At 36.3% G+C, this 25,459-nt stretch overlaps 4 protein-coding genes across 9 annotated transcripts; 2 read left to right on the forward strand and 2 right to left on the reverse strand.

Annotated features, from left to right (window-relative positions):
• Nucleotides 1–1,415: 1,415 nt before the first annotated feature.
• On the forward strand, nt 1,416–4,759 carry LOC132163708 (UPF0496 protein At4g34320-like). 2 transcript variants are annotated; one of them, XM_059574081.1, is made up of 2 exons: nt 1,416–1,508; nt 3,467–4,759. In XM_059574081.1, exon 2 carries the CDS (start codon nt 3,469–3,471, stop codon nt 4,600–4,602), a length of 1,134 nt encoding a protein of 377 aa, XP_059430064.1. In that variant the 5' UTR covers nt 1,416–1,508; nt 3,467–3,468; the 3' UTR covers nt 4,603–4,759. The 2 variants fall into 2 exon arrangements, with proteins under 2 accessions (XP_059430064.1, XP_059430072.1); XM_059574089.1 differs by lacking the exon at nt 1,416–1,508 and adding an exon at nt 2,823–2,961.
• A 684-nt stretch (nt 4,760–5,443) lies between these two features.
• LOC132167532 (probable 1-acyl-sn-glycerol-3-phosphate acyltransferase 5) lies at nt 5,444–10,719 on the reverse strand. Of its 4 annotated transcripts, none has more exons than XM_059578534.1 (4): nt 10,549–10,719; nt 8,206–9,151; nt 7,767–7,897; nt 5,444–6,089 (listed from the first exon to the last, which is right to left on the reverse strand). In XM_059578534.1, the coding sequence occupies exons 2-4, from the start codon at nt 8,775–8,777 to the stop codon at nt 5,671–5,673; spliced, it is 1,122 nt and encodes a 373-aa protein (XP_059434517.1). In that variant the 5' UTR covers nt 8,778–9,151; nt 10,549–10,719; the 3' UTR covers nt 5,444–5,670. The 4 variants fall into 4 exon arrangements, with proteins under 4 accessions (XP_059434517.1, XP_059434519.1, XP_059434520.1 ...); XM_059578536.1 differs by lacking the exon at nt 10,549–10,719 and adding an exon at nt 10,466–10,526; XM_059578537.1 differs by lacking the exon at nt 10,549–10,719 and adding an exon at nt 10,129–10,403.
• A 256-nt stretch (nt 10,720–10,975) lies between these two features.
• On the forward strand, nt 10,976–24,140 carry LOC132181281 (uncharacterized). Of its 2 annotated transcripts, none has more exons than XM_059594426.1 (23): nt 10,976–11,081; nt 11,361–11,692; nt 12,670–12,773; nt 12,897–12,965; nt 14,132–14,192; nt 14,877–15,016; nt 15,352–15,541; nt 15,932–15,993; nt 16,493–16,581; nt 17,166–17,238; nt 17,341–17,400; nt 17,713–17,859; nt 17,969–18,007; nt 18,133–18,173; nt 19,001–19,087; nt 19,230–19,395; nt 19,961–20,038; nt 20,325–20,461; nt 21,612–21,688; nt 22,004–22,073; nt 22,244–22,309; nt 23,092–23,241; nt 23,718–24,140. In XM_059594426.1, exons 1-22 carry the CDS (start codon nt 11,022–11,024, stop codon nt 23,224–23,226), a joined length of 2,283 nt encoding a protein of 760 aa, XP_059450409.1. In that variant the 5' UTR covers nt 10,976–11,021; the 3' UTR covers nt 23,227–23,241; nt 23,718–24,140. The 2 variants fall into 2 exon arrangements, with proteins under 2 accessions (XP_059450409.1, XP_059450417.1); XM_059594434.1 differs by having other exon boundaries at nt 18,136–18,173.
• A 380-nt stretch (nt 24,141–24,520) lies between these two features.
• LOC132167258 (transcription termination factor MTEF1, chloroplastic) lies at nt 24,521–25,371 on the reverse strand. Its single transcript, XM_059578170.1, has one exon. The coding sequence runs from the start codon at nt 25,364–25,366 to the stop codon at nt 24,521–24,523; it is 846 nt and encodes a 281-aa protein (XP_059434153.1). The 5' UTR covers nt 25,367–25,371.
• Between the last annotated feature and the right edge of the window lie 88 nt (nt 25,372–25,459).

Consider the following 25,459-nt stretch of genomic DNA (forward strand, 5'->3'; position numbering starts at 1 on the left):
ATTAGTTTTTTTTTTTTTTTTTGAATGAAGTACTGATCTTTATTAAAAAAATCTGAAGGGATACATGAAAATATCTAGAGCCACGAGACTCTAAATACCAAGAAACTCAAAGAGCTTCTAGACCAACAAGAGCAACTTGCTCTCTAACAACTACATCATGAATGATTTCCGGGACTTCTTCTATTCAGATTCTAGACACCCCAGTGGAAAATCCTGTCCTCGCCAACATATGAGCTGCTTCATTTGCCTCTCTTCGAACATGTTCCACTTCCCATCTTCTGAAGCCCGGCAGTAAGGTATGGATGTCCTCAATAATTTGTCCAAAATTGCTTCATGTTGAAACTCCTTTTATGGCTTGAACCACTGATTTTGAGTCTCCTTCCAAAATGATATTCTGTAAGCCTAGGTCCCGGCAAAATTCCACAGCCAGGAGAGCACCCATCGCCTCTGCAACAGTAGGATCTGGACAGCCACCCAAATTAGAGCTGGAAGCTGCACAAACCCTCCCCATATAATCCCGAACAAGTATTCCCACCCCAAAATATCTTGAAGCAGATTTCACCGACACATCCCAATTAGTCTTGTACATGTCGTAAGTCGGTGCTGTCCAGCGAATTTGAGAAGCAGTTATGCATTGTTCCACAACAGCCCCATCCTCGTCCACCTGTTCCTCCGTCGATTTTTTCCATGCTGTCCGGACATTAGTTTTGATACCATATTAAACCACAAATTATCTTAAAGCTTAAGCCCATTAGAAATGATGAATTTATTTAATTAATGAATATATTAACAATATACTTTTGGGAGTTAATCATAAGCAATTTAAATAACTAAGCAATACAACTAATTAAATTTGTTTCACACACACACACACACACACACACACACATATATATATATATGTATGATATTTCTTTGTTACTTATTAAGGCTGACAATTTTTGATATGACTCGTGAATCGGACACAAATTCAAAACGAAATTAAAAAGTTATGGTTGAAGAGTTTGACGCGTTTAATTCAATAGGTCGGATTATGATTGACCTATATAGTCTTATACTCATGCTTCGACACAATTCGAACCTGATACGCAAAATAATGATAGATAATTCTTAGCAACACAAATCTAATACAAAATTTTTATACGTATTCTATACATTTTTTTAACAATTTTAAATCTTAATGAATTTTTGTTCAGGAAAAGAAAAACCTAGCTAGTTTATTTTTTAATAATTAGTCATGTACGTTTCTGTAATTTTGTCTCGATTCTTACAGTTACACAAAATGGGCAAATTGATTCTTGGACACCAAGTCATCGTTTGAAATTCAAAGATTAGAATGTGTATATATATATACATAGAGAGAGAGAGAGAGTGCCACAATGCTGCTAAAACATTCAACCATCTGAGGTCCCAAGTTATTTATTCCTTTCAGGCTGTGAGTTATTCCCACTACTTTCGATCGAGCTGCTTTGTTTATATTACCAGGCTTCAACAACTGCGATCATCAGGTATATTTCACTTCTTATCATTTTTGTTTTTGTAATTTACTCAAGAAACTTTTACGAAATCGAGTCAGAAAAGTGTTCTGATATGACGTAGATGTGAAAATAATTTTTAGTGTTTTGTGTTTTGAAAAGAGAATACAAAAGCGGAAAGAAAAAAAGAAAATGTTGTTAAACAACTCTTTTGGGATTATATTAAACCTTCTATCTTTGTAAATCAAAGGGTTTTTGGTAGTATTTTTCTTTCATTTTTCTGGGGTTTTGCCGTTTTGGTGTTCAACCATTTTTAGAACAAAGCTTTCTTTTTTATCAAACTAATATATATATCAATTTTATGGAGTGAATTATATTGCTTGAAATGGATGGGAGGAAAACCCTGCAACTCTAGAGAAAACGTAGGGAGAAAAGAATTGTGGGGCTTCTCTTACAATTTATCTTCAATTATATATATCGATCCCTTGAAGTGACAAAATCATATGCCCTTCGTATGTATAACTTGTTTCTTCAAAGCTTCTCAACAAGAACAAGTGGTGTTCCATAAAAACAGTAGTAAAGCTAGCTTGAATATTTGCGTGGAACCCTTTTTCAGCATTGCAATTTTATTTATTCTTTTGCGTGCTTTTAATGCTTTTTGATGATTCAGATCGATTTCAAGCTTATCCTTATTTATTTTTAAAACAAAAAAAGAAAAAAAGAAAAAAAAAAACAAGGATCACATATCGTCAGATCCTCAAACCAGGCAGTGGGTATTATGGTCATTGACAGCATTAATATACAATAATCTTTGCGTCCCCATGTAAGCCCACGTAACTCGACATTAAAAAAAAAAAAAAAAAATTTGATATTACACACGTTTTTTCTACATCTCATTTACATAAATTATTATTATACTAATTACATTAATAAGAGACGTATCGAAACAGGCCGGGCGACGGCGACTATACCCTTCGGGTTTTGAAAATTTTCATACTGTTAATTGATGTGTCGTGTTTTAAATATATATATATATATATATATATATATAAATCATTTAAACACATGCTAATATATAATTAGTGTAAAATGGGTATAATAGAGTATTCATTAATTAATTATTTTTATGTTTGTGTTACACAGAACACTTTTCGAACAAACAAAGAAAAAAAACCCTAACAAAAATGGCTATCTTTTAGGTGACTTCCGCAGCAATTAAGTGATTTAGTGCGCTTGTTTTTCTCACTCGGGAATACTTCTTTTTGACTTTCTGTGCAATTAATAGGGTTTGTTTTTCTCATATCAAGGCAAAAGTCAAAAGTCTTTGAGCTGAAACCTCTGCCGCCTTCCATAATTTCTCTCTGCCTGGAAACCGTTGCTTTGCGCGTTAAATTCGCGTTTCAGATTGTCCAACCCTCTCAGGTTTCTAATGCGTGCAAGATATTCTCAAATCTCCAACACCCCACATATTTCTTGGTCCTAGACGGTACCTCTTCGTTCTTCGTTCACCTCAAGTTCTCACACACCCGTGCTTTCACGTTTCTTTCCTTATTTTGAACAAATCCCGTCACTTATCTCATCCATTTTCTTTGTCGGTCATAAACTCGTTCCAGTTTGATTATTAATTGCTAAGCTTCCTAATTCTATCTCCTTTTTCTGGGACTAAATATCCTTTTTGGTCGTTAAAGTTATCTTTCATTCGGTGATTTGTGGTGATAAGATTTGCCAAGTGTGATGCCCTGGGAGGCTCATATTTTTTTAGTTTGGTGAAGTGGGTTTGTTCTCATACCTTTATTTATTCTTATAAATAAGCTGGGATATATAGGATTTTGCTCATAAATTGAGTTTTCAGAAATTGGGTTTTCATTTTCTGTCTTGGCAAGGAACTTGTTTGTTGAATTCATGGCTTTTGCATAGAGGAAAAAAAAAAAAAAAGAAGTTTAAATACAGGGGATTTGAATCTGGTTTTTGTTCTTTTCTTTTCTTGCTAGCTATGGGAGGCAATATGAGCAAGAAGACCCATGAAACGTCGTCGTCGTCGTCGTCTGCTGTAAATCTCAATCCAAATTTACAGTACACAACTGAATTGAGCTCCTATGAGGCGGCTTGCAAGCTCGACGCCGATTTGCAATACTTCGACACCACCCTTCAAGCACGAACCAATCAGGTGATCAACTCTCTTGCGGTAGGAGTTGAAGTGCGAGCCCTTTCATTTGATTCTTTGAAAGAAGTCACAGAATGTCTCCTGGAGATGAACCAGGAGGTCGTTAAAGTTATATTGGAATGCAAGAAAGATATATGGAAGAATCAGGAGCTGTTTGAGCTCGTCGAGGAGTACTTCGAGAATAGTTTGCAGACTCTAGATTTCTGCACAGCATTGGAGAAATGCCTGAAGCGAGCTCGGGATAATCAGCTGTTGATTCTTGTCGCGCTTCAGAAGTTTGATGAAGAAACTGAAATGGGAGGGAAGAGGTATGAGAGGACTAAGCAGGAGTTGAAGAATTTCAAGGAGGCTGGTGACCCTTTCACCCAAGAATTTTTCCAAATCTTTGAGTCTGTGTATAAGCACCAGATACTTATGCTTGAGAAGCTGCAACTCCGGAAGAACAAGCTCGATAAGAAGCTTAGGTACATTCATGTTTGGAGGAAGGTTTCAAGTATAATTTTTGTTGCTACATTTGCTGCCGTGTTGATTTGCTCTGTTGTGGCCGCAGCCATGGCGGCTCCGCCAGTTGCAGCAGCTTTGGCTGCTGCTACTGCTATTCCTGTGGGCTCAATGGGAAAGTGGATTGACTCTTTGTGGAAGAACTATGAAAATGCTTTGAAAGGACAGAAGGAAGTGATTAGCTCGATGCAAGTTGGTACCTATGTTGCCATTAAGGACTTGGACAACATCCGGGTTCTCATCGACCGGTTGGAAATCGAGATCGAGTCGCTCTTGCAGATTGCAGAGCTCGCCATTGAGGAAGAAGCAGTGAAGATTGCAATAGATGAGATTAAGAAGAAGCTGGGAGTGTTTATGAAAAATGTTGAGGATTTGGGGATGCAAGCTGATACTTGCAGCCGGGACATTAGAAGGGCAAGAACTGTGGTTCTGCAGAGGATCATAAAACATACCAACAACTAAAATATGATCCATGCATGGTAACTGTTGTTATGTTAGTACCTTTTTTTTATATTTATGGTTTATGATGATGATATTCCTTGATTCTTAGGTTGTATCTTGAATCCACACTAATGGATTCATGTTCAAGAAAATAATGTAAGACTGGTATTCGATTTCATTCATTCTATGCATGTTTAGGGAACAATTGTACGTTGTTTCTGTTTGGACCATGTTCATAGTTTTTCAAAATAGTCATTAAATAGTAGATCGCAGATTTTGTATTAAATGTTGGGTTCTTGTAAATATTGTAGGACAAACAAAAGGACCATTCATGTAATTTGAGGAGAAAAATACTCGAGATACTGCAATTTTTACTACAATCTTTTTACAAACTAACATGACACCTTATAATTGGTGAAATAATTAAAAGGGTATGTTAACAAGTCATTCACTAACTTGTTTAATTATTTTGCCAATTACGAATTATCACATCAGTTTATAAGAAAATTTAAAGTAAAATTTGTAATACCTGTAGCATCATTCATTTTGAGAATTACAAATTTCTTCAATTCAATAGGGTAGATTTGGGAAGCTCAACGCAAGTTTCTGCTGAAACTTTTGCGCCAAACATTTACATAATGCAAGCTTATGAGATCAAGGTGATGAGGGAAAAGAATGGCAAAAGAAAAGAAACTCTCAAGTGAGATTGAAACCTTGAGAAATCTTTTAGTGAGACTAAAATATAGCATGTTGGAACACCATTAAACTCAAAAGCTTAAGCCTATGAGTTTGAACTAAACGATACTGGCATATTTCCAATGTGGAACTCAATCTTTTTCCACTCGCACGTATATACTCAACAAAAACAAGGGGAGGATACATACAACTTATGCGTTTATGGAATATTCAATGATTGTACATACACATTGTGAATTACTTAGGAATTTGTCTCAATTATGGATATAACTACACTTGAGACGAAAAACATCAACCTTTGGGTTCGAGCCCTACTACAAAATTACGACAACAGAACTCAGTGTTGGTACATGTTTACGGTGCCTGCTCAATACAGTATAATTTGCAATGAGACTAAGCTTTCAAAAGCCCAACAATTGGCAGTGGTCGGATATTAAAGTAAGTTGCAGTTGCGAGATAAGCACAGGCCAAAGATACATACATTTTGAACCAGATGGAGGAGAAAAAGGTGAAGAACGTACAAATGCTGGTCAAGACAAGAACTGCCACAGTATTAACAAGGCACTTCATTGTGGAAAGATCCCCTTCTGTTCCTTGATAAGGAAAATGGCCTTGAATATAAAAATTGGAAAGTAACTGGTCTTTGAGACGGAAAGTATCCATTAACCAACTAGAAATCTTGTCTTCAGATGTTGGGATAGCGTCAAGAGGGACCCGTCGAACATGAACATGAACTTCAGAAGGGTCCACCCCAAAGACATTGTCCAAGAAAGATGGACAGCGATGCTTGTAGCCAATGGTTACATCATAAACTGCAGTAAATACAAATCCATTTAGATATTAAGGAGTAACCACAAGAAAGTCATCAAGGATGAAATTGCTAAAATTATCGATCATGTATGGGTAAGAGCTTAAATAAATAGTAGTGACCTTTCATATGAAATGCTGGCATGAGTCAGCATATAAGAGAAAAGCTCTTGTAGCCTTGTAGGTTGGATTAAATAAGATACAATCTAAACAATAAAGCAGATCATACATGCTTAGTTCCTTTCACTTCAATTATGTAGTATCCTTTATTCCCTCATTTCTATACTGGAAAACATATCACCATAAAGTGATAAAATTCAATCAAACTTAATAACTTAGAAAAAGGATCCCACTACTGCATATAAAAATGAACAGCCATCACAAAGCATGTATAGATCTTGTAATGTTGAGAATCCAAATACCGTTGAATCTGTCCTCATCATCTCAAATGTTAAAAGGTCATACTAGTAACAAAAATTGTCAGGAAAAGCTTGGCTGGAAACACAATAAGTTTGATCATGAATAATCACAATGAGAGAACATTTCAAAATATAAACTCACAACGGCTGCAAAGCACCTCAAGGTCCAATGTCTGACTAAAGCCCCACAACTATCCACAAAGCCAATGCCTCCAATAGCTTTGATTATAAGAATGAGAGATACTTACTAAAAAAAAAAAAAATATTATAAGAATGAGAGGCACTGTTCCTAACCCATATAAAGCAACGCTATGCAGATGCTTGCTTTTATGGCATACAACTATAGGAAGAAACAAGCAGAGCTCAATTTTTTTTTGAGATAGTGAGGTGAGACAACAATCTATACTTTCCTATGGTTCTCATATTCTTTTCTTAACTTCCACAAATTGTCATCAACAAGATACACATCAGTTGCTATAGAAACTCTAGGTTTAAAAGCATTTTACACCTATTACATGTTGAATCTGTCCTCATCATCTCAAATGTTAAAAGGTCATACTAGTAACAAAAATTGTCAGGAAAAGCTTGGCTGGAAACACAATAAGTCTGATCATGAATAATCACAATGAGAGAACATTTCAAAATATAAACTCACAACGGCTGCAAAGCACCTCAAGGTCCAATGTCTGACTAAAGCCCCACAACTATCCACAAGGCCAATGCCTCCAACAGCTTTGATTATAAGAATGAGAGATACTTACTAAAAAAAAAAAAAAGATTATAAGAATGAGAGGCACTGTTCCTAACCCATATAAAGCAACCCTATGCAGATGCTTGCTTTTATGGCATACAACTATAGGAAGAAACAAGCAGAGCTCAATTTTTTTTTGAGATAGTGAGGTGAGACAACAATCTATACTTTCCTATGGTACTCATATTCTTTTCTTAACTTCCACAAATTGTCATCAACAAGATACACAAAATTGTCATCAACAAGATACACATCAGTTGCTATAGAAACTCTAGGTTTAAAAGCATTTTACACCTATTACATGTTTGAAAGCAACAATAAAGAAAAAAAATTTGTGAGTAGTAGCAGAAGTTTAAGAATGCGGCCATTGACCAGGAATGAAAACATGATAGATCATCGAAATGCTAACCCAGGAAAATTCTATAAAACTTTCACTCAGATTTTAATGAACAATAGTTAATAAAGAGTGGATCAACAAACATTAATCCATTTACACACACATATAAGACAACCTGCATCCAAAGAGCCCCTCAACTCCTCCAAGCAGGTGCAGAAGCCCTTAGTTTTCGGAAGCAACACATTTTTTAGGATTGGTAGGCCCCTTTCAGCAGCATATTTTTGACTCCGAATGCATTTCTGATCACTACACAAGAGAGATGGAGGAAATTATAAGACATTACTAGAAATATGGATAAGAAATAGGACACAGGAAGATACATTTCTATCATGGTACACACTATGATGTTTTCAAGAAAAGGATGAAAACAAGATGCACACATGGAATTTACAAATGACAGCCTAAGGTTGCATTGTTATGCACCCTAAAATTTCCAGAGAAAACCACAAAATTATCATACACCCACATAATACATCTTGTTGATTCTTTTCAGATCATACCAAGTCTTATCGAAGCAAAAAGAGAGAGTAAGAAGAAAAAATACAAGATATTACGTGAAATTTGTGCCTTCTGGGAAAAGAGCAAGCCACAGGGGATCTTGAGGATCTTTAAATGTGGAAAGCATTTGGCGCACGACAGATTCATCAACCTCCCACTTCCTCTCCACTGGGATGAACTCCAATATGTTAAATCCCCAACCAAACAATGGTAATTTCATCAAAGTGCTCTTAAGAATATACTTTATGTATCCCAGGCATCCCTTCCGCAATGCAAGGTCCCACAAGTACATCCAATCAACCTCAGTTCTATGGTTTGCAATAAGTAAAACGCGTTCCCTTGCAGGAACAGTTTCCCCAGAGAAAACAACTTTAGTCTTGTTTATTTTTTCAAAGAGAAAAGGCCACAAAGCTAGCCAAGCACCAAAGAAAAAGGACGTTGCTTTCCTGCTGTAATGTATGCTGAAAAGTCGCAACATAACAGCACTCATAAAGCCAAAATACACCAACATAACGAACGCTGTTGAAAGTAGCACCAGTATACACATCAAACCCCTACACAACCTTAGTGGAGTAAAATCACGAAGCCTTTTTCCCTCATTTGAACTTAGATGCTTAAGATCTTCCATGCGCTCTAAAATGTAATTACAACCTCCCGTCCAAGGTAGCTGCAGCACCTGGGTAACCACTTGTCTTAGATAACTTACCTACTCAAGATGTTCTTAATGGTATGATCAGCTCTCAGAGACTCATCAATTGTGGAAAGAGAATATGTAGATGAACAAGCTCCTGATAGTGAAACAAGGGTATCATACAATGAATCACAGTCTTGATTTGAGTGCTGACAAAATCCAGGTCGTGCGATCTAGTAGTGGATTAGTTAAGATAAAATACCCTCACAGGAGGGGAATTTATCAAAATTTTGGCCACTGCATCTGCACAACAAAGGCATGTAAGGAAGCTATCCGTGGAATGGGGAGAGCCAGGACACTAACGAATTATCCTGCAGAAAGAGAGCCAGGAAGAGACTGAGCAAAGTCACGTGTCATGCAAGATAAATATGTGTGGTAAGCTCAGGAAAATTGTTCTAAGAGCGTATTCATATGCAATGATATGCTCAAAAACTGGAAATTCATTAACATGGAATAGCAGCAAAAATAGCACAACTTGCAAAATGTGAAAGCTCTTGACAGCCAGAAGCTTTAGTTTTTATTAAAATTTCGACAAACAAATTAGCCCATTGATTGTCACTTCTATAGCATAAATATCCATAGAATATAAGCTTACGTATCACTTTGATACAGCTTGTAATCAAGGGAAGCTGAATCTTGCCAAATTGCTGAAACTATATAGCCAGTTCTATGCAAGTTGCTCCCCATGAAGTAACATTATATTAGTGCATTTCTCTTCCTATGAATTGCAACAAGTCTATCGAAACCATTGTAGCTCACCCCCCTTCCAAAGCATATTTAAAGGAAATAGATAAAATATGTAGCCATCTGTGAACTCGTATCTAGACCATAAAAACCAAATATCCTAGAGTGACAGATAGATGCAGAAGAACCACTTCCAATCAAGAATGCCACGCCCATTGAAGTATTGAATGAGCTTTGAAGCATATAAGCTACAAAGACAAATCAAATTCGATATCATATGGGGCCCAAATGAAATTAACTGACAAAAAAAAAAAAAAAAAAAAAAAAAAACCTCAATCAATGATGGGGGGCAAAAGCTATTAGAATCTCACACTCAAATACTCAATAATCAATTAGTTTACTCCTCATTTCCAAAACCACAAGGCATCCAAATTCCAAACCTTCACTCAAAAGATAAAGAGAAACCCAAATCAAATTTACATTATTTTATCAAATAAAAAATAAAAAATAAAAAACGTATTGAACTACTTTAATAGATAAATATTCCAACACATTCCCAAAACAGACAGCGCACATTTATTTCTATTATGAAGCTCTACCTAACCTCGTACTTCACTTTCTTTGTATATTCCCAAGTATCCAAAATAAGTAATAAAGCAGGACATCACAATCTTAATCCAAGGAGAAACGTGATCCAAATAGAAACCAACGGATCTGAATCAGATTCCATTACGAAATGTAAATGCATGTAAACCCCACTTGGTCGCCGAGAAAAGCAAGCAAAAGTGAAGTGCACAAAACATCGAATCTCAGTTTGGCTTTGCTTTTGCTTTCCAGAGCATGAAAGGATTCAACCGAGCCATTGCTTCTGAGTTACTTTTTGGATCAGATGGAGCTTCTGAGCAATAAACGAAGATTCGAAGTTTCGGGTATCTTTTTACCTCTTTGGCATTTCGCGCATTTTCTCGGCAACCAAACGGGGTTTTAGCCTGCACAGAGTCATAGGAATGAGAGAGTTGCTTACGAATTTGAGAAGGAAAAGTCTGCTTCTTGAATCTTGGTGCTTCTACAAAGCTCCAAGCATCCGAGAGACTGTGGACCTATCAACTACGAGGCCCTGGCTTGAACCTTACGAGTTTTGCCACGAATCCCCTGCTAGATTCTTCTTCTTCTGTTTTCAAATGAATGAAGTGCCACCAATAACGCCGTTCACCTGTAACGATATCTCGTCCTGTACGTAACTGCGTTACCCACACATTTTCACATAATTTTTAAAATAACAATTGGATCATAAATAAATATATGAGAAGCCCAGGCTGGGAAAATGTGAGCTGAAGCCTGGGGAAATGTGGGCTGGATTGAGTGGGCCCAGTAGGCCTCGGCCCACGATCGCCCCTTTGGTGTTTATGAGTCTTTACTTGATGCTTACTTCGCTTCCTTGTTTGCTTCGCTCCAAAACCCCACTCTTTCTCCCTCTGTAGAGCTCCAAACTCTCTCATGGAGATCGATCCCAAAGAGTACCAATTGCGCTGCGAACTCCGAGGCCACGAAGACGATGTAAGATCTTTTTCAAACTCATAACATTGTCAAATCATTTTCCGATTTTTTTTTTTTTTTTTTTTTTTTTTTTCAAATTCGATAATCTTCGTCACTTCTAAGTTGCTCTGAGCTTGTAAAGATTGCTAATCCTCAATTTTAATGTATAACTTTCTAATTTTTCTTTTCAAGTTTATAGCTATTCTCTGAATTGATTTAAACTCGTGAAGATTAGCATTGGCAAACGCGTTTAATTTGTGTTGAAATTGAATTCGATGTTGTGTAAAATGCGATGACTAGGTACGTGGGATTTGTGTGTGTGGAAATGCGGGCATAGCGACGTCGTCTCGGGACCGGACCGTGCGGTTCTGGTCCCCGGACACGTCGGACGAGCGCAAGTACGCGGCATCGAAGATTCTGCTGGGGCACACCAGCTTCGTGGGCCCGTTGGCGTGGATTTTTCCGAACGAGGAGTTCCCGGAGGGCGCTATCGTGTCCGGCGGCATGGACACGCTTGTTCTGGTGTGGGACTTGAGGACCGGTGAGAAGGTGCGGACGCTGGAAGGTCACCAATTGCAGGTGACTGGGGTTGCGTTGGATGATGGCGACATTGTGTCGGGCTCGGTTGATTGGTGAGTTTGTCTCCCCCATTGTCGATGCGCAAACACTTGATTTTCTTACCAATTTTGTGCTTGAGCGGAATTTTTGTGTAAGATTGCTAGGATGACATGACTAATCAACCAATCTTGTGGTAAACAGGAATCAGTAAGTGTGTATTTCAAAGACTGTGTTGTTAACTTGTTGAGTTGATAATTAAGAGTGGTGTAAACCTCAGCTGATTTGCAAGTGTTTACACTGAGGAATTTTGTTTCCAAGGCTACGAAAAGAAAATATTGTTTCTCGATATTATTTGAGCTGGTTCTCCTCCAACCCCCCTCCCTCTTCTCAATGAATGTTTTTAGTCATAGAAAAATTAGCTGGTTCAATCTTTACTTTTTATTTTTATTTTTTTTGGTTGAGCGGACATTTATTTGAGAAGTGCCGAGTGGCATAACTCAACTACATTATCATGTATGAGAAGACTGCCAAAGGCCCAAATAAAAAAGAACAAATTTAAAATTTAAAAAGTCAATAAAATGGAAAATAGGAAAGAGATGCCTGCTGTCTACTCTTATGAGAAGCGTATCAAAGCAACTTTTAGATCACTTATGGAGCTTTCTAGACATATGAAGAGTCAATAAGGGGACTATTCTTTGAACTGCACAACTTGCTATTGGTAATTTCTTAGCAAAAACTGCTCCCCTCTGTGCTTTGATTAAGTATACATTATTTATCAACAGAAAAAACAATTTCTTAGCAAAAACTGCGCAATTATTGTGTCAATCAGACAATAAAAGAACAAATTTTGTCACTTGGTTAATCATTGACCACATATAATGTAGTTTTTTTTTTGTCAGAATATCCATGCTATTTGAATTGTACTTTTTATTTCCAATACACAATATATTGTTTGTGTATTTCCATTTGTTGGGTTTTAATTGCAATTTATGGTTATACACATATTTTCTTAATAATTTGAGTTAGGATCTGAATTGGATTCTTTGTGCAGTACTTTAAGACGTTGGAGAAATGGACAATCTATAGAATTCTGGGATGGTCATAAGGCACCAATCCAAGCAGTTATAAAGCTGCCTTCAGGCGAGCTTGTTACGGGTATAACATATTCAGTATATGGCTGATATGCTAGATATTTAGATATCAGATTCACATGCTTAGATCCAATTATTGCTTTGAGTAACAGCTTATGGTGTTGATTTGTTTTCTGCCATGATTTAGGTTCAAGTGATACAACTTTAAAACTTTGGAGAGGAAAGACATGTATACGCACTTTTGTTGGGCATACTGGTATGTTTCTTCTTTCACTTTCCTTTCCTTAATCATACTTTATAATCTTCAAATAGTTGAAATCATGTAGGGAATCAAAATAAATGTAGAATTTGCCAACATTGTTTTGAATTTTTCCCCTCTATAAGCCAGAAGTGGAAGATACTCTTCATAACGCCTGGATTTTAATGATATATAATTGGTTAAAATTTTTATGTACATAATCCTCTCAATTTTAGTCCTATACATGGTGTAATCACTAAAAAATGTGGAGATGACGCTCCTTTTACTTAGTGGGATAAGATTTTTGGCCTTCTAGGTAGTTGTAACACTTTTATTACTTTTAAAAAGGTGTGAGAGTCTTGCCAAGGAGCTCTAGCTCAATAGCACCTTCTCCCCGTTTTAAAAAATGGTGAAGGTTGAGAAGGGAGGTCTGAGACCCATTGGGTGCTTTTGTTACTTACTAATGAATAAAAATGTGAGAGCCTCAAAATTTTGGGGTCTTTCCTAGGCAAGGATTGGGCTCAAAATCTCAAAGTTTTGTGAAGCTGATCTGTCAGATTGTGAGTTATGCACCTCATACCCTTAAGATTTGCTTCACTCCCCCCCCCCCCCCTGGCGGACTTCATAGTTCTTTGGAATAATTAGATTATGGATGCTACTTATCAAAAAATAATTAGATTATGGATGTTATTTGATTGTCATTGTAATTGATTTGGGCTTATTCATAAATGTAATAATGGTATGGCTTGACTTAAGAATGATGGGAGAGATGTATGTTATGCTTGACAGTGTATGTTGTTAGTGGTGGCCAATGAGCTGTAGCTCAAATGGTACTTCCTCCCTTTGTAGCAACGTTTAGGGTGAGGTTGTGGATTCAAGTCCCATTTACCAATAAAAAAATGTATGTTGTTAGTAGTGATAATTACACCTGCTTACAATTCATAATACCAATTATCTGACCTACAGGATAGATATTTGAATTAGAACATGCTTGTTTACTCCCATGAAATGCAAAATCCTGTGAAAGCTTTTCAAGTGTGAACTTTTCAGGGTTCTTTTGTTTTAATTACAAAGGTTGATATCACGTGATGCACTTTCATAGGCTTTTTTTTTTTTTTTTTTTGGTCTTAAAATGTGTGGCAGTTATTAGCTTAAGCATGTTTTTATGCCTTGTGGATTTGCAGATACCGTTCGAGGTTTGGCAGTGATGTCTGGTGTGGGAATCCTTTCAGCATCACATGATGGGTGGGTTTGTGGTTGCAATAATTTTTCCTTAACTTATTGATTTGATGGCTCTGTTTCAGGGATATACTTTTAGAGTACATTTTCATGAAGAGCATTTCTTAAGAGTCAATGGCTAATGTGAAAGTGAGGGCAATCAGAGCAAAAGAAACTTCTAGAATCGAGAACAAAACATAGGAAAGTATACCAACATGATGAATTTAGCTTGACGGCAAGGGAAAAATACATCTAGCATTTTTGAAAATTTGGATCAAGATTGCTTCTAGGTAGATTACGTTTTCTAATAGGAAGCATATGGAAGTTGAATCTGGTTCTAATGCAAATCTACGTTACATTTTGCTTGGTGACTTGATTATGGATTGGTAAAAAAAAGGCCTCTTATGGATGTCTGTATAGTAATTTTGTGATTAGAAAATATCCTACCTACTTCTGTCATTTTGAGGACATAAATGCTAGTAAGGGGTTTTCATGTTACTTAATTGAGGGTTCACCTTGGTGATTTAATTGGTTGCAGATATTTGTTGATTATGCAAGCTTCTTTTTGGCCTCTCAAAAATATTGTTTTTATTTATCTTTTTCTCATTTTTCGTTTCTTTTTTCAATTCCTCATATGAAATTTGAAATTTATCTTGTCCTTATTTGTTTTGCATAATAGGTGCCCTAATTTTAATATTTCCGTTGTTACAGCTCCATCAGGTTATGGGCTTTAAGTGGTGAATTATTAATGGAGATGGCTGGTCATACTTCCATTGTCTATTCAGTTGATTCACATGTCTCTGGACTTGTTGTCAGTGGTAGTGAAGATTGTTCTGCAAAGATATGGAAAGGTGATTTTATCTGGTTTTCGTGCTTATTTTGGAGAAGTTATCTGCGATTCTCACATGCAATTCTTGTTCATTCGGAAATTTTAATTAGCTGGGATATTTTCTAACTCGGTTGGATTTCTGGATTCTATTTTAATCACGGAGTGATGGCCTTCTGCTCAATAAGCTTGGTAGAGTTTAGGTTTAGCCATGTTTGGGCCATACTATATTTTTCATTTCAAATACAATCTTACTTTTTTCTCCCACTCCAAGGAAACTTAAGTGATTTTTGTGTAGTGTAATATGTCCTATATTATATGTCTTGTGATGTTTACCTAGCAAATCATGTCATGTTTCAGATGGTGTTTGTGTTCAGAGCATTGAACATCCTGGTTGTGTTTGGGATGTCAAATTCTTGGACAATGGTGATATTGCAACAGCATGTTCAGATGGAGTTCTACGTATTTGGACAGTACATCAGGATAAGATTTCCGACTCTGTAGAACTCGAGTCATATGCTTCCCAAATTTCTCATTACAAGCAAAGCAGGTATAATATTCCATCAGCTTTCAGTCTATGATGAACTGTATGGGCTTTTTGCAATTTTGGAATCAATGGAATTTAGATAATCATCCTCTGTGACATTCTAATATATTAGGTTTTGTATTCTAGGGACATCCCTCTTTTTCCCTTTTTCTTTTCGAAGACATCACTTTTTTTTAAGATATCTTAAAACATCTTTTTTGAACTTTTATTTCTTAATTATCATAACTTTTGATTGAATTCCAAAGCTCACCGCCTATTTGTAATTAAAATTGTATTTCTGGTCTCAGATAATTCTTTCTCTGACTTTTATGATCTACGATGTTTGATTTCCATTTTGACCAAAGTTACTTGTTGGTTTTGACTTATTTACATGCTGTGACTTGTTTGCATTAGGAAGAAGGTTGGAGGATTGAAGCTGGATGATCTACCAGGGCTGGATGCTTTACAGGTTCCAGGTGTGATTTTAATTGTACTTTTTCCTACAAACATTGAGTTCAATGTTTCTTAGTTCGAATGAATGAAAATATTTCAGTTCAGTTGCTAGGTTGAGAGATCTATTTCAAGTTGAGGAAGACAAGTTTTCTTGAAAATAAATTTTCAAACTAAAGACTTCTATTCTTCTCTTTTATTAATGATTCTATGTTGTCAGTATAAAACCATTTTACTAAATCAGTCAAAAAAATTATATCAACAAAGTGGCGGAAACGTTTTTTGTTTGTATAGGTCACATGCACCTTGGCTTATGCCTTCTCGTTTTTCTTTTCAAATTTTTCTAAATAAAATAAGAAGAAAAGGGGCTTCCACAACTAGTACCATAGTGGCTTTTTCTTTTTCCTATTCTTCTTATATATGAAAAAACTCAGTGTTCAAATGTTTGTACAAGATTAATTTGTTGCACCTGATTGCTGTCCTATACTACTTTATATAAATTGTATTTCCTTTTTGTCTTATCAGGCACCAGTGATGGGCAGACAAAAGTTGTCAGAGAGGGTGACAATGGTGTGGCATATGCATGGAATTTGGGAGAACAAAAGTGGGATAAAGTAATTTACAGTTTCATTCTAATAAACATATCAATCATTTGCATTATGGTTATATTTCCCATTCAACATTAAGTGGTTGCTGATCTGGCGCATGATATACACTTTCCTTTTCTTTCCTATGTTGTATGTTTGGTTAGAATACTATCCTCTGTAAGTTCTTAAAAGTTTTAGGGCTCGTTTGCTAATGTTTTTGAAAGGATGCTTTTTGCTTTTTGGTTGTGATGTGACATAAAGGTAAAAGTAGTATTGAGTGTTTTATGTATGGAGTTGTTTGTTAATGCTTTTGCTTTTTAGCAAAAAACCAAAAAACAGTCCTAAAAAGCATTAGCTAGTGAGCCCTAATCTCTTTGGTTTTGTTAATAGCAGATGACAATGACTGGAAATTTTCTACATTTTTTTCTCTTCTCTGAAGGAAAATGTAGGAAGTGATGGTTCTTTTTGATGTAAAAGGGTGACAGTTCTAGTTTACTGTGACATGTACAGAACCAGTGTGTACATTACTTTTCACCCTTTCCCCTGCTTTTTTTCACCTTTTGATAGTAGAATGTTTTACATTTAGTCTTGCTTTTTTCTTTTCTTTCTAGATTGGTGAAGTTGTTGATGGACCAGATGACAACATGAAGCGTCCTGTTCTTGATGGAATTGAATATGATTATGGTCAGTGTCATATATTCTTTGGCAACTTCTAATATGGTTGACCTTTTGTTGAAAACAACTTGAAACCTTTTTTCTTTTCTTTTTCTTTTTTTTTTTACTCAGTATTTGACGTTGATATTGGAGATGGTGAGCCTATTCGTAAGCTGCCCTATAATCGATCAGGTTTTTTTTCTTCAACCCTGTGTTCAGCTGTGGTGGTTTTATAATTGCTGTATTTGTTGTTCTTCATTTTCCTTTCTACCTTGTTACATTATAATGCTGATTTTGTTTTCCCTATTTTGCTCAGAGATCTCACACATCTCAGTACTGATGCTATTGTATTACTGTAGTATCAGAAAATTGAAAGTGCTTGTCTTCCTTAACGTTATTAGCCCTTAGTTGTATTTTTTTTAAACTAACTACATTGTGGACTGCTAGTGAATCATGGATGTAGTTGTTAATTTGAGAAAATAACACAAAATTAGATATTTCCAGATAATCCGTATGCTACCGCAGACAAGTGGCTTCTCAAGGAGAATCTTCCTCTTTCCTATCGGCAACAAATTGTAGAGTTTATACTCCAAAATTCCGGACAAAAGGACTTCACCCTTAATTCATCATTTCGTGATCCCTTTACTGGTGGTAAATATCATGTTGTGGCACTATGTCATTAACATTTGAGGTCATTGATGAGGTCGCTTTTTTTTTTTTTTTTTTTTTCTTGATTAATGTTTTCTGTTTTTCATTTCAGCTAATGCTTATATTCCTGGAGAACCTTCAAACATATCTGGTGTGTATTTGGATTATTCAAAAAAATTAAATTTACTGTTAGTCTTTGTTATGTCCTTAACTTCACAACCTCCAATATGAGACTCTTTGTGGCTCTAATATTCTTCCATATTCTTGTTTATATAGCAGCTGCTTCATCGAAACCCACTTTCAAGCACATTCCTAAGGTATGCTCTTACAGTCTAGTGTCAATGGGTTTGGATGTCTTAGTTGAGGGTTAAAGATGCATTTTAGGAATTGCATGTTCATGTTTAGGGAACTTGCCCAAAAGTATATATTGGGTGGGTGATTATAAAATCCAAATATTTAATGCTTAGAAAAAAAGGCCAAATATTTTATATTATATTTATTTTCACTAAAGATATAACATAGCGAACATAGCGTAGGTTTCTACAATGCACCGTACACCACTTTCACCAAAGGAGGCTGTTGGCCCTCCCACCTGTCTAATATGGCTCTGTTCCCTTGTATAACACTTTTTTGAGTTGAGTTGTTGACTTATTTGTTAGTACTTCGTGATAATTGATTTCCTCTGAAATAATTATTTGTTTATAGTTTTTGCATCATATTTCTGTTAGAAGGTTATGCTTGAATTTATTCCCTCTGATATTTTTTGAATTTCTTTTCTATTGTATTGATTGTCAGGTATAGGGAGATTATGAGTTTTTTTGTACAGATGTCTCTTGCTTTGCTGGTGGTGTTTATATTTTTTTCATGCATATATTTTATACGTTCCATTATTTGGTAGCTATGCCAAGTAATTGGCTTTAAGGCTTTTTAAGGGCATATTCTTTTGCCCCCTGAGCTTTTTAGGCAGAGTTTATTTTGCTATTCCGTTTCTATATTCAGAGACTAGTACTGTTGATTTCATATCTATTTAGGAATCATTATTTAAATATCTTATATATTTCTGGTTGAGTCCGTAAATTGGGTAGATTGAATCTCTTCATGTGGTCGTTTACGTGGCATTCTTCTTCAATTATTTTGTTTCCAGAAAGGAGTGCTTGTTTTTGATGTGGCTCAGTTTGATGGGATCCTCAAAAAGATTACTGAGTTTAACAATGCTGTACTCTCTGATCCGGTAGGTGCTTTACATGGTTGAAGGACACGTAAAAAATTAAATTTCACTTTATAGGAAAGGAATAATTTTTCTTTGACAAAGCTCTGTAATTCTACCTTAGTATATTCCTGGTTAACTTGGATTTATTTACAATATTTTGTAGGAAAAAAAGAATTTGTCTTTGACAGAACATGAGCTTTCCAGACTGGGTGCCATCGTCAAAATTTTGAAGGACACATCACATTATCATTGTAGCAAATTTGCAGATGTTGATATTGCGTTGTTGCTGAAACTGCTAAATTCATGGCCACTTGCAATGATATTTCCAGGTTAGCATGCCAAACTTCTTAGGCTTCTGCATGAGTTGGAGGTTCTCTGATGTGATTAGTATCATATAATACAGTACTAACTTAAAAGCTAGTGAGGAGCTTTCTACATGATTTTTCATGGCTGTCCTTTGGTTCTGCTTTAAACTTTCCTCAAATAGAATATAAATTCTCCCTGAGACCACCTTTCCTATTTTTGAATTCGTATGTGGCTACTCCTATTTCTTTTCTAAAACTTTTATTACGTATCAATAAAGAAAATTTTCTCATTCATATGAAAATAAAACTTCTATCGTAATGAAGTGCAACGAATTTACTTTCTAGTAGAATTATGGAGCTCTATGCTCTACTGATTTCTGTACTCAGATGCAAGTTGATATGCTAGTTTATTGACTAATGAATGTGTTGTTTATGTCAAATACTGAATGCTTTGATTTTCACGTTTTCTTGGATCATATTGGACTGTGATTTTATCATATTATGCTTGATTTTTCAAAGTAGAAATAATCTTATACTTTAAAGAAAATATTTTTGCTCACTTAGATGATATTAAACTGTCTGTCTGCAGTTATTGATATTTTGAGGATGACTCTCCTGCACCCAGATGGGGCAACTGTACTTCTCGGTCATTTTGAAGCTGAAAATGGTATCTAAGTTAATGATGAGCCCCAGTTATGTTTTATTTCAGAGATTGATCATTCAAATGATCATTTTATTGCTTTTTAGTTATGTCACATATAAGAATCCTGAAATTATTTGTTGATTACTTATAGAAAAAAAAAATCCTGAAATTATTGTAAGAAAAAAGAGTGACCATCCTGAAATCTTAATGAACTGGTTGTTGAGGTTTAGAGGTAACTTCAATTATGAGGATGCTTCTTTAGTTCTTGACCAATTTGATCTTTACTGTTGAGTTTGTGTGCTCTATGCAGATGTACTAGTGGAAATGATCAAAAAAGTCACTGCGAAGCCTGCAATTCCTGGAAATATTTTAACGAGCATCCGCTTAGTAACTAATCTATTTAAAAATTCGTGCTACAACAACTTGTTATATAAAAATCGAAGTGAGGTTGGTATCCGTTCTCTATTTTTATTTTCATAGTTTGACCACGCATGCCAAGCAGTGGCCTAAGTTTGGTTTTGAGTGTTGCTTGTTTGTTTGTAGTGTACACGCGGCGCATGCAGTGGGTGGGTGGGCAGGCATTGGTGTCTGTCTCTGTGTTTACTGCTAGGCATAGTATTGATTATGGTTTTAACATTCTTTTGCTAATTGCCCCTTTTGCCTATATACATCAAATAGTTTTAACCTATGCATTTTATACCCAATGTTCTCATTATTGTTGTTTTAAATTATTTTCTTAAAACATTTCTCATGGTTCTGTTGGGAACTAATGTTTTATAACTGGCTTCAAGCGTTTTTCCCTTTAACCTTTTCGTTTCTAGAGCAATCCTAGCTTATACATTTATGTCCATATCTTTTTAACCTTCATGATTGACATAGAAACATCATTTCCTTCCAAAATTCTTGTGATTAACTCTCACAGACTCCCAACTTTTTATGCTTAAATATTCTCGTTCATTTTGAGATTGATGTGAAGATATAACTCTGAGGTACTAATGGTTGCTATCAATATATAATCAACAATAACTTTTTGAATATAGCCATATATGTCAAGAACATGATTTTAGCAGTCCTTTGGACCAGATTTGTTATTTGATATGAGCAAGTTCTTGAAGTATTTCATGTCAAGAAATCCAGCAAAACCTCCCATTGCAAAGGTCCTGCCATTCCAGATTCCATTTTTAAGTAGTATGTTTTTTTTTTTTTTTTTTTCCAGGATTTTCTTTGCTGATTTCCGTGCCCTTTTCAGTTTGTTCTGTTTGTTTGACTAGGCTTCTTGCTTTCCTTGTATCTTTGGGCTTCTTTATCTGGTCTTTTGGGTGTATAATCTGGGGAATACACCTATGATCGTGTAATTACTGTTTCTTTTCTCTTTGATATACTCACTTACCTGAAAAGGTTCTTGAATGATTTCCTTAAATGCATTTTTCTTTGGTAAGAAATATCCTGTGTTACTCGATTACTCAGTTTAAAATATCATTTTCCAGGGTTTTTTACTTGGATGATTGTTAAGGCAATTATAGATAGCTTGTCATACTGAGATTGTTTTCAGTTTATATATACAAATGTTGTTTCATTTTTTGAACTGATTTTGCAGATTCTTGATGCGTTTTCAAGTTGTTATTCATCTCCAAATAAGAATTTGCAGTTGTCTTATTCTACTTTGATACTCAAGTAAGTAATTTGCAGCTGTCCTATTGTTAAAGGAGATGATTTGTCCAAAGTGGGACAGCCCGCACCTTTCTAGATTGGATCATTAAACACCTCCAGCACAATTTATTTTTGACCTAGTTGTCTTGGTAGCTTGTGCAACTGGTCCTTATGCATATTGTAATGTTCTTGTCATTCCTGGAGAAAACGGAAGATAGAACTTAAGTTCAGGCATATCTTTGTTTTCTAAAAGTTCTATATTTGCTATCATTATTACACTATCTTGCAACTAGCCAAGTTTGGCGTTGACCTTCAGCTTTTCTCTGGTGCGCTTCACAGCTATGCTGTGCTGTTAATCGAAAAGAAGGATCAAGAAGGTCAATCTCAAGTTCTTTCAGCAGCTCTTGAGGTATGTTTTATCGACATTATCACCCAACTTGCAAATGTATGGATTGCATTGGTTTTTTATTTTTATTTTCTTAATGATCTCTACAGCTTTTTACAAATGTGAATCATCAAAATTGATGCATCATGAGACCAAGGGCTTTTTTTTTTTTTTTTTTTTTTTTGCTTTTGCAGATTGCAGAAGAGGAAAATCTAGAAGTTGATTCAAAGTTCCGTGCTTTAGTTGCCATTGGATCACTGGTATTCTTTTCTTTTCTTTTTTTTGCGTGGGGGGTGGGGTGTTGATCACTGCTATTCATTGATTACTCTGTTTATATTTATGCATGAAAGTAGTGGTTGATTTATTGAAGATCTGGCCATCTTTTATATATTTTTAAAGGGTTTGCTTTTGCTTTCGACATATAAACATTACGTATGAAATGATTGACCCAAAGACAAACTGTTCTGATTTTGCTTGTCTAAAATGGTCAAACTTCTTAATTTTGAGTGCGCTTGAGCTGCACCTAATGTCTGAACATAAAGTTTTGTGCTGGCCTATTACATACTTTTGTGAATGCATGAGAAGTTTGTGCCGTGTTTAACTTGAAAAGAAGTTGGACCACATGATGATAATGGGATTTTGAGGGAAATATTTGCACCTGTGCACTGGTCACTTGGCAAAGTGATGCTCGATGTTTTCAGAAATTTAACATATATCTTGGAAACACCATAAAGACTCATGCCCTTAGCAAAGTTTCTTTTGTGTCCGAAAGGCAAACTACATTTGTGTACATAATGTTGTGGATTTGTAAAGATGGATATATAATGTTAAGCATGAATAGGGAGAAAGTCTGAAATTCAGTGAGAAAGATTCAGTGGGGAGAACTTATTCAACATGAATTTAACAAACTTAACTGCTAGCAAGTTCTTATTGCATTGAAACCATATTTTGGTTTCATATTTATGTATCCGTGTAATATATAAACCTTTGAACTGGCCAATTGTTTTAGTTAATAATGCTGTCACTGTGTTCTGTATTACAGATGCTCAATGGTCTTGTGAAAAGAATAGCCTTGGATTTTGATGTTGAGACCATTGCCAAAGCAGCAAAGGCTTCAAAAGATGCCAAAATTGCTGAAGTTGGAGCTGACATTGAACTGCTAACTAAACAGAGCTGAAACTCTCAGTACCTGGTAACTAGTAGATCTTTTCTTACCAACTTCTCTGAAATGCCTATGACATGTAAACTGGGAGATGAATGCATTCTTGCATCTGGGTGTGTGACATACAAGCACACACAAATGCACAGTTTTAGTGGATAGCTTCCACCATGTAGTTTCTTACATTTCATCGTCTCTCAATTGGCTTTATTGATGTAAGAGCCATTCTATTAACAAATTACCCTGTGTATATAATGGGGGTGAAAGAAATATAGGGCTTATATTCAACTGTCTTGGGGATTCCATTGGAATCTTCCTGCCATTTCACGGGTATGCATACATAGGCGATGTGGCTATGGTTGAATAAATGATATGGCCCTTGATAAATCGACAAATTGCGATGGCAGAAAGGGATTTCTGGGGCCAAACCCCTGATTGGGGAATTAAGGCTTGTTTTTGCTGAGCTTAGTTTATGATATGCTGACTCCCATTTTTCCTCTTCTCCCCAGGTGTGGTTGAATCGGACAGCTTGAAGTGAATCTTAAATTGGAGGATGAAGATTTCCATACGGTTAATTGGACCTCAGAGTCCGCAGAAATGATGGTGCAAAACCGGGCCGGTATTTTCTTGTGTAAATGGAAAAACCTTACCATGCTAAGAAGGAACCTCTGATTGATGAAGATGGCCTGGAATTTGGCTGTCACAAGGCTTCATTTCTTCAAACGTAATTTGAAGCCTCATAGCTAACAATTATTAAATAGTGCCGCATTTTTCTCTTGTATACCGAGGTCTCAGATGTACCATATTTGATGACGGTCGATTGAAAAAAAAAAAAAAAAAAACAGTTTCAAGTAGATGGAAGAAGTCGGATTGCTGACTTTTTTCATTTCTCATTATGCATCTCTTTGGATATCTATAGCTTTTGTTCCTCACACGTGTAAATATAAATGTAATGATGGTATAACGGGTTGCTTATTGTGATACTAATTACTAAGGATTTAACCATTGATTTAAAAGCCTATGACTATTGGATATAAATTTAGCTAAGCCCTAACCTTTGGATTGTAATTTGTAAACAAAGAGCCCAAAAGGAAATAAGGGAAATAAGAGGAGAAATCTAAACATTCTAAATTTTTGTTACAAAAGTTCGTTCTCAAATAATGTATCATTATTTTATGAGTTGGAAACACATTTTTTAAAATAATAAATTTTCTGAGATAGTGACATATTATTTAAAAATTAATATTTTATCTTTTAAAAAAAAAATTGAGATGTATAACAATTTCTATAAAGAGGTGAAAATGTTAAAAATTCACTTCCACTTGGCAAAAAATTTTTGGTCGCCCCATAGCAACATTCTATTCAAAGGAAGGTGAACATTCCTCTCTTTCAAATGCAAATGTCTCGGAGCGATCCGCTTCTCCAGGCTAAACCCAAAGTACTGAGGAAACCCAATCAGCTCCTCCACACTCCTCTCCATCTCATCCACCAAATAGATGTACTTGGGCCACAAGTTGTTATCAATGCTGTACCCAAAAATCGCCGGCAATCTCACACAAGCCCTCGTCGCCTCCTCGTGCGAGAACCCTATGCTCCGCAGGAACCCAATCTTCGTTCGCAGCCTATCCGTTCGCGTGTTCAGAAGATGGGCGTTCAGGTTAGTGGGCGAGCTCAGATCCTCCACCCCCAACTGCTTCAGGTAATTGAGAGTTGGCCGGAGACAGAACTCGACGTCGGAGAAGAGAATGCGGGGGCAGCGGAGGATCAGGCCGCGGGACTGTTCGGGGGAAGCGGAGAGGTCGGCGGACAGGAAGTCGAAGACTGGAGCGACGTCGGTGGGCTCGAAGGTGGAGGAGAAGAGCAGGGGGCAGAGGAAGGCGAGGCGAGCGAAGTCGGGGTCGGTGAAGCCCTTGGACTTGAGGAAGTCTACGGTGGCGAGGACGTGGTTGACGTCGTCCGGAGAGGGAGGCTTCTTGTTGTTTTTGGTGGCGGGGTTGAGTATGCGGAGGGCTCTGAGGTAACGGAGGTTGTCGCGGTAGGATGTGCGGAATTTGAGGTAGAGAGGTTTGGGGGTGGGAGAGGGAGAGAGAGAGTTGGGGGTTGGGGTTTTGGCCGGAGAGGAGGAAGAGAGGGTTGTGAGGGAGAGACTGTGAAGCATTGTGTTGTTCGGTCTTTGGAGGGAAATGTATCGAAGTCGGGAGAGACGGAGGAGTTTGTAATTGTTTGTGTGGTAGTTGTTTTGGGGAGGATG

Source organism: Corylus avellana, chromosome ca1, assembly GCF_901000735.1.
Source record: "Corylus avellana chromosome ca1, CavTom2PMs-1.0".
Classification (NCBI taxonomy): Eukaryota; Viridiplantae; Streptophyta; class Magnoliopsida; order Fagales; family Betulaceae; genus Corylus; species Corylus avellana.

What these genes read in the sequence shown, in the direction of transcription:
- LOC132181281 (XM_059594426.1), top strand. Translation starts at nt 11,022, where the DNA reads ATGGAGATCGATCCCAAAGAGTACCAATTGCGCTGCGAACTCCGAGGC. An exon ending in CACTTTTGTTGGGCATACTG is followed by an intron (nt 12,966 to 14,131) that starts GTATGTTTCTTC and finishes GTGGATTTGCAG; the next exon opens with ATACCGTTCGAGGTTTGGCA. An exon ending in GGATGCTTTACAGGTTCCAG is followed by an intron (nt 15,994 to 16,492) that starts GTGTGATTTTAA and finishes TTGTCTTATCAG; the next exon opens with GCACCAGTGATGGGCAGACA.
- LOC132167532 (XM_059578534.1), bottom strand. Translation starts at nt 8,777, where the DNA reads ATGGAAGATCTTAAGCATCTAAGTTCAAATGAGGGAAAAAGGCTTCGT. An exon ending in CCAGAAGGCACAAATTTCAC is followed by an intron (nt 7,898 to 8,205) that starts GTAATATCTTGT and finishes TCTCTTGTGTAG; the next exon opens with TGATCAGAAATGCATTCGGA. An exon ending in GAGGGGCTCTTTGGATGCAG is followed by an intron (nt 6,090 to 7,766) that starts GTTGTCTTATAT and finishes TATTTACTGCAG; the next exon opens with TTTATGATGTAACCATTGGC.
- LOC132167258 (XM_059578170.1), bottom strand. Translation starts at nt 25,366, where the DNA reads ATGCTTCACAGTCTCTCCCTCACAACCCTCTCTTCCTCCTCTCCGGCC.
- LOC132163708 (XM_059574081.1), top strand. Translation starts at nt 3,469, where the DNA reads ATGGGAGGCAATATGAGCAAGAAGACCCATGAAACGTCGTCGTCGTCG.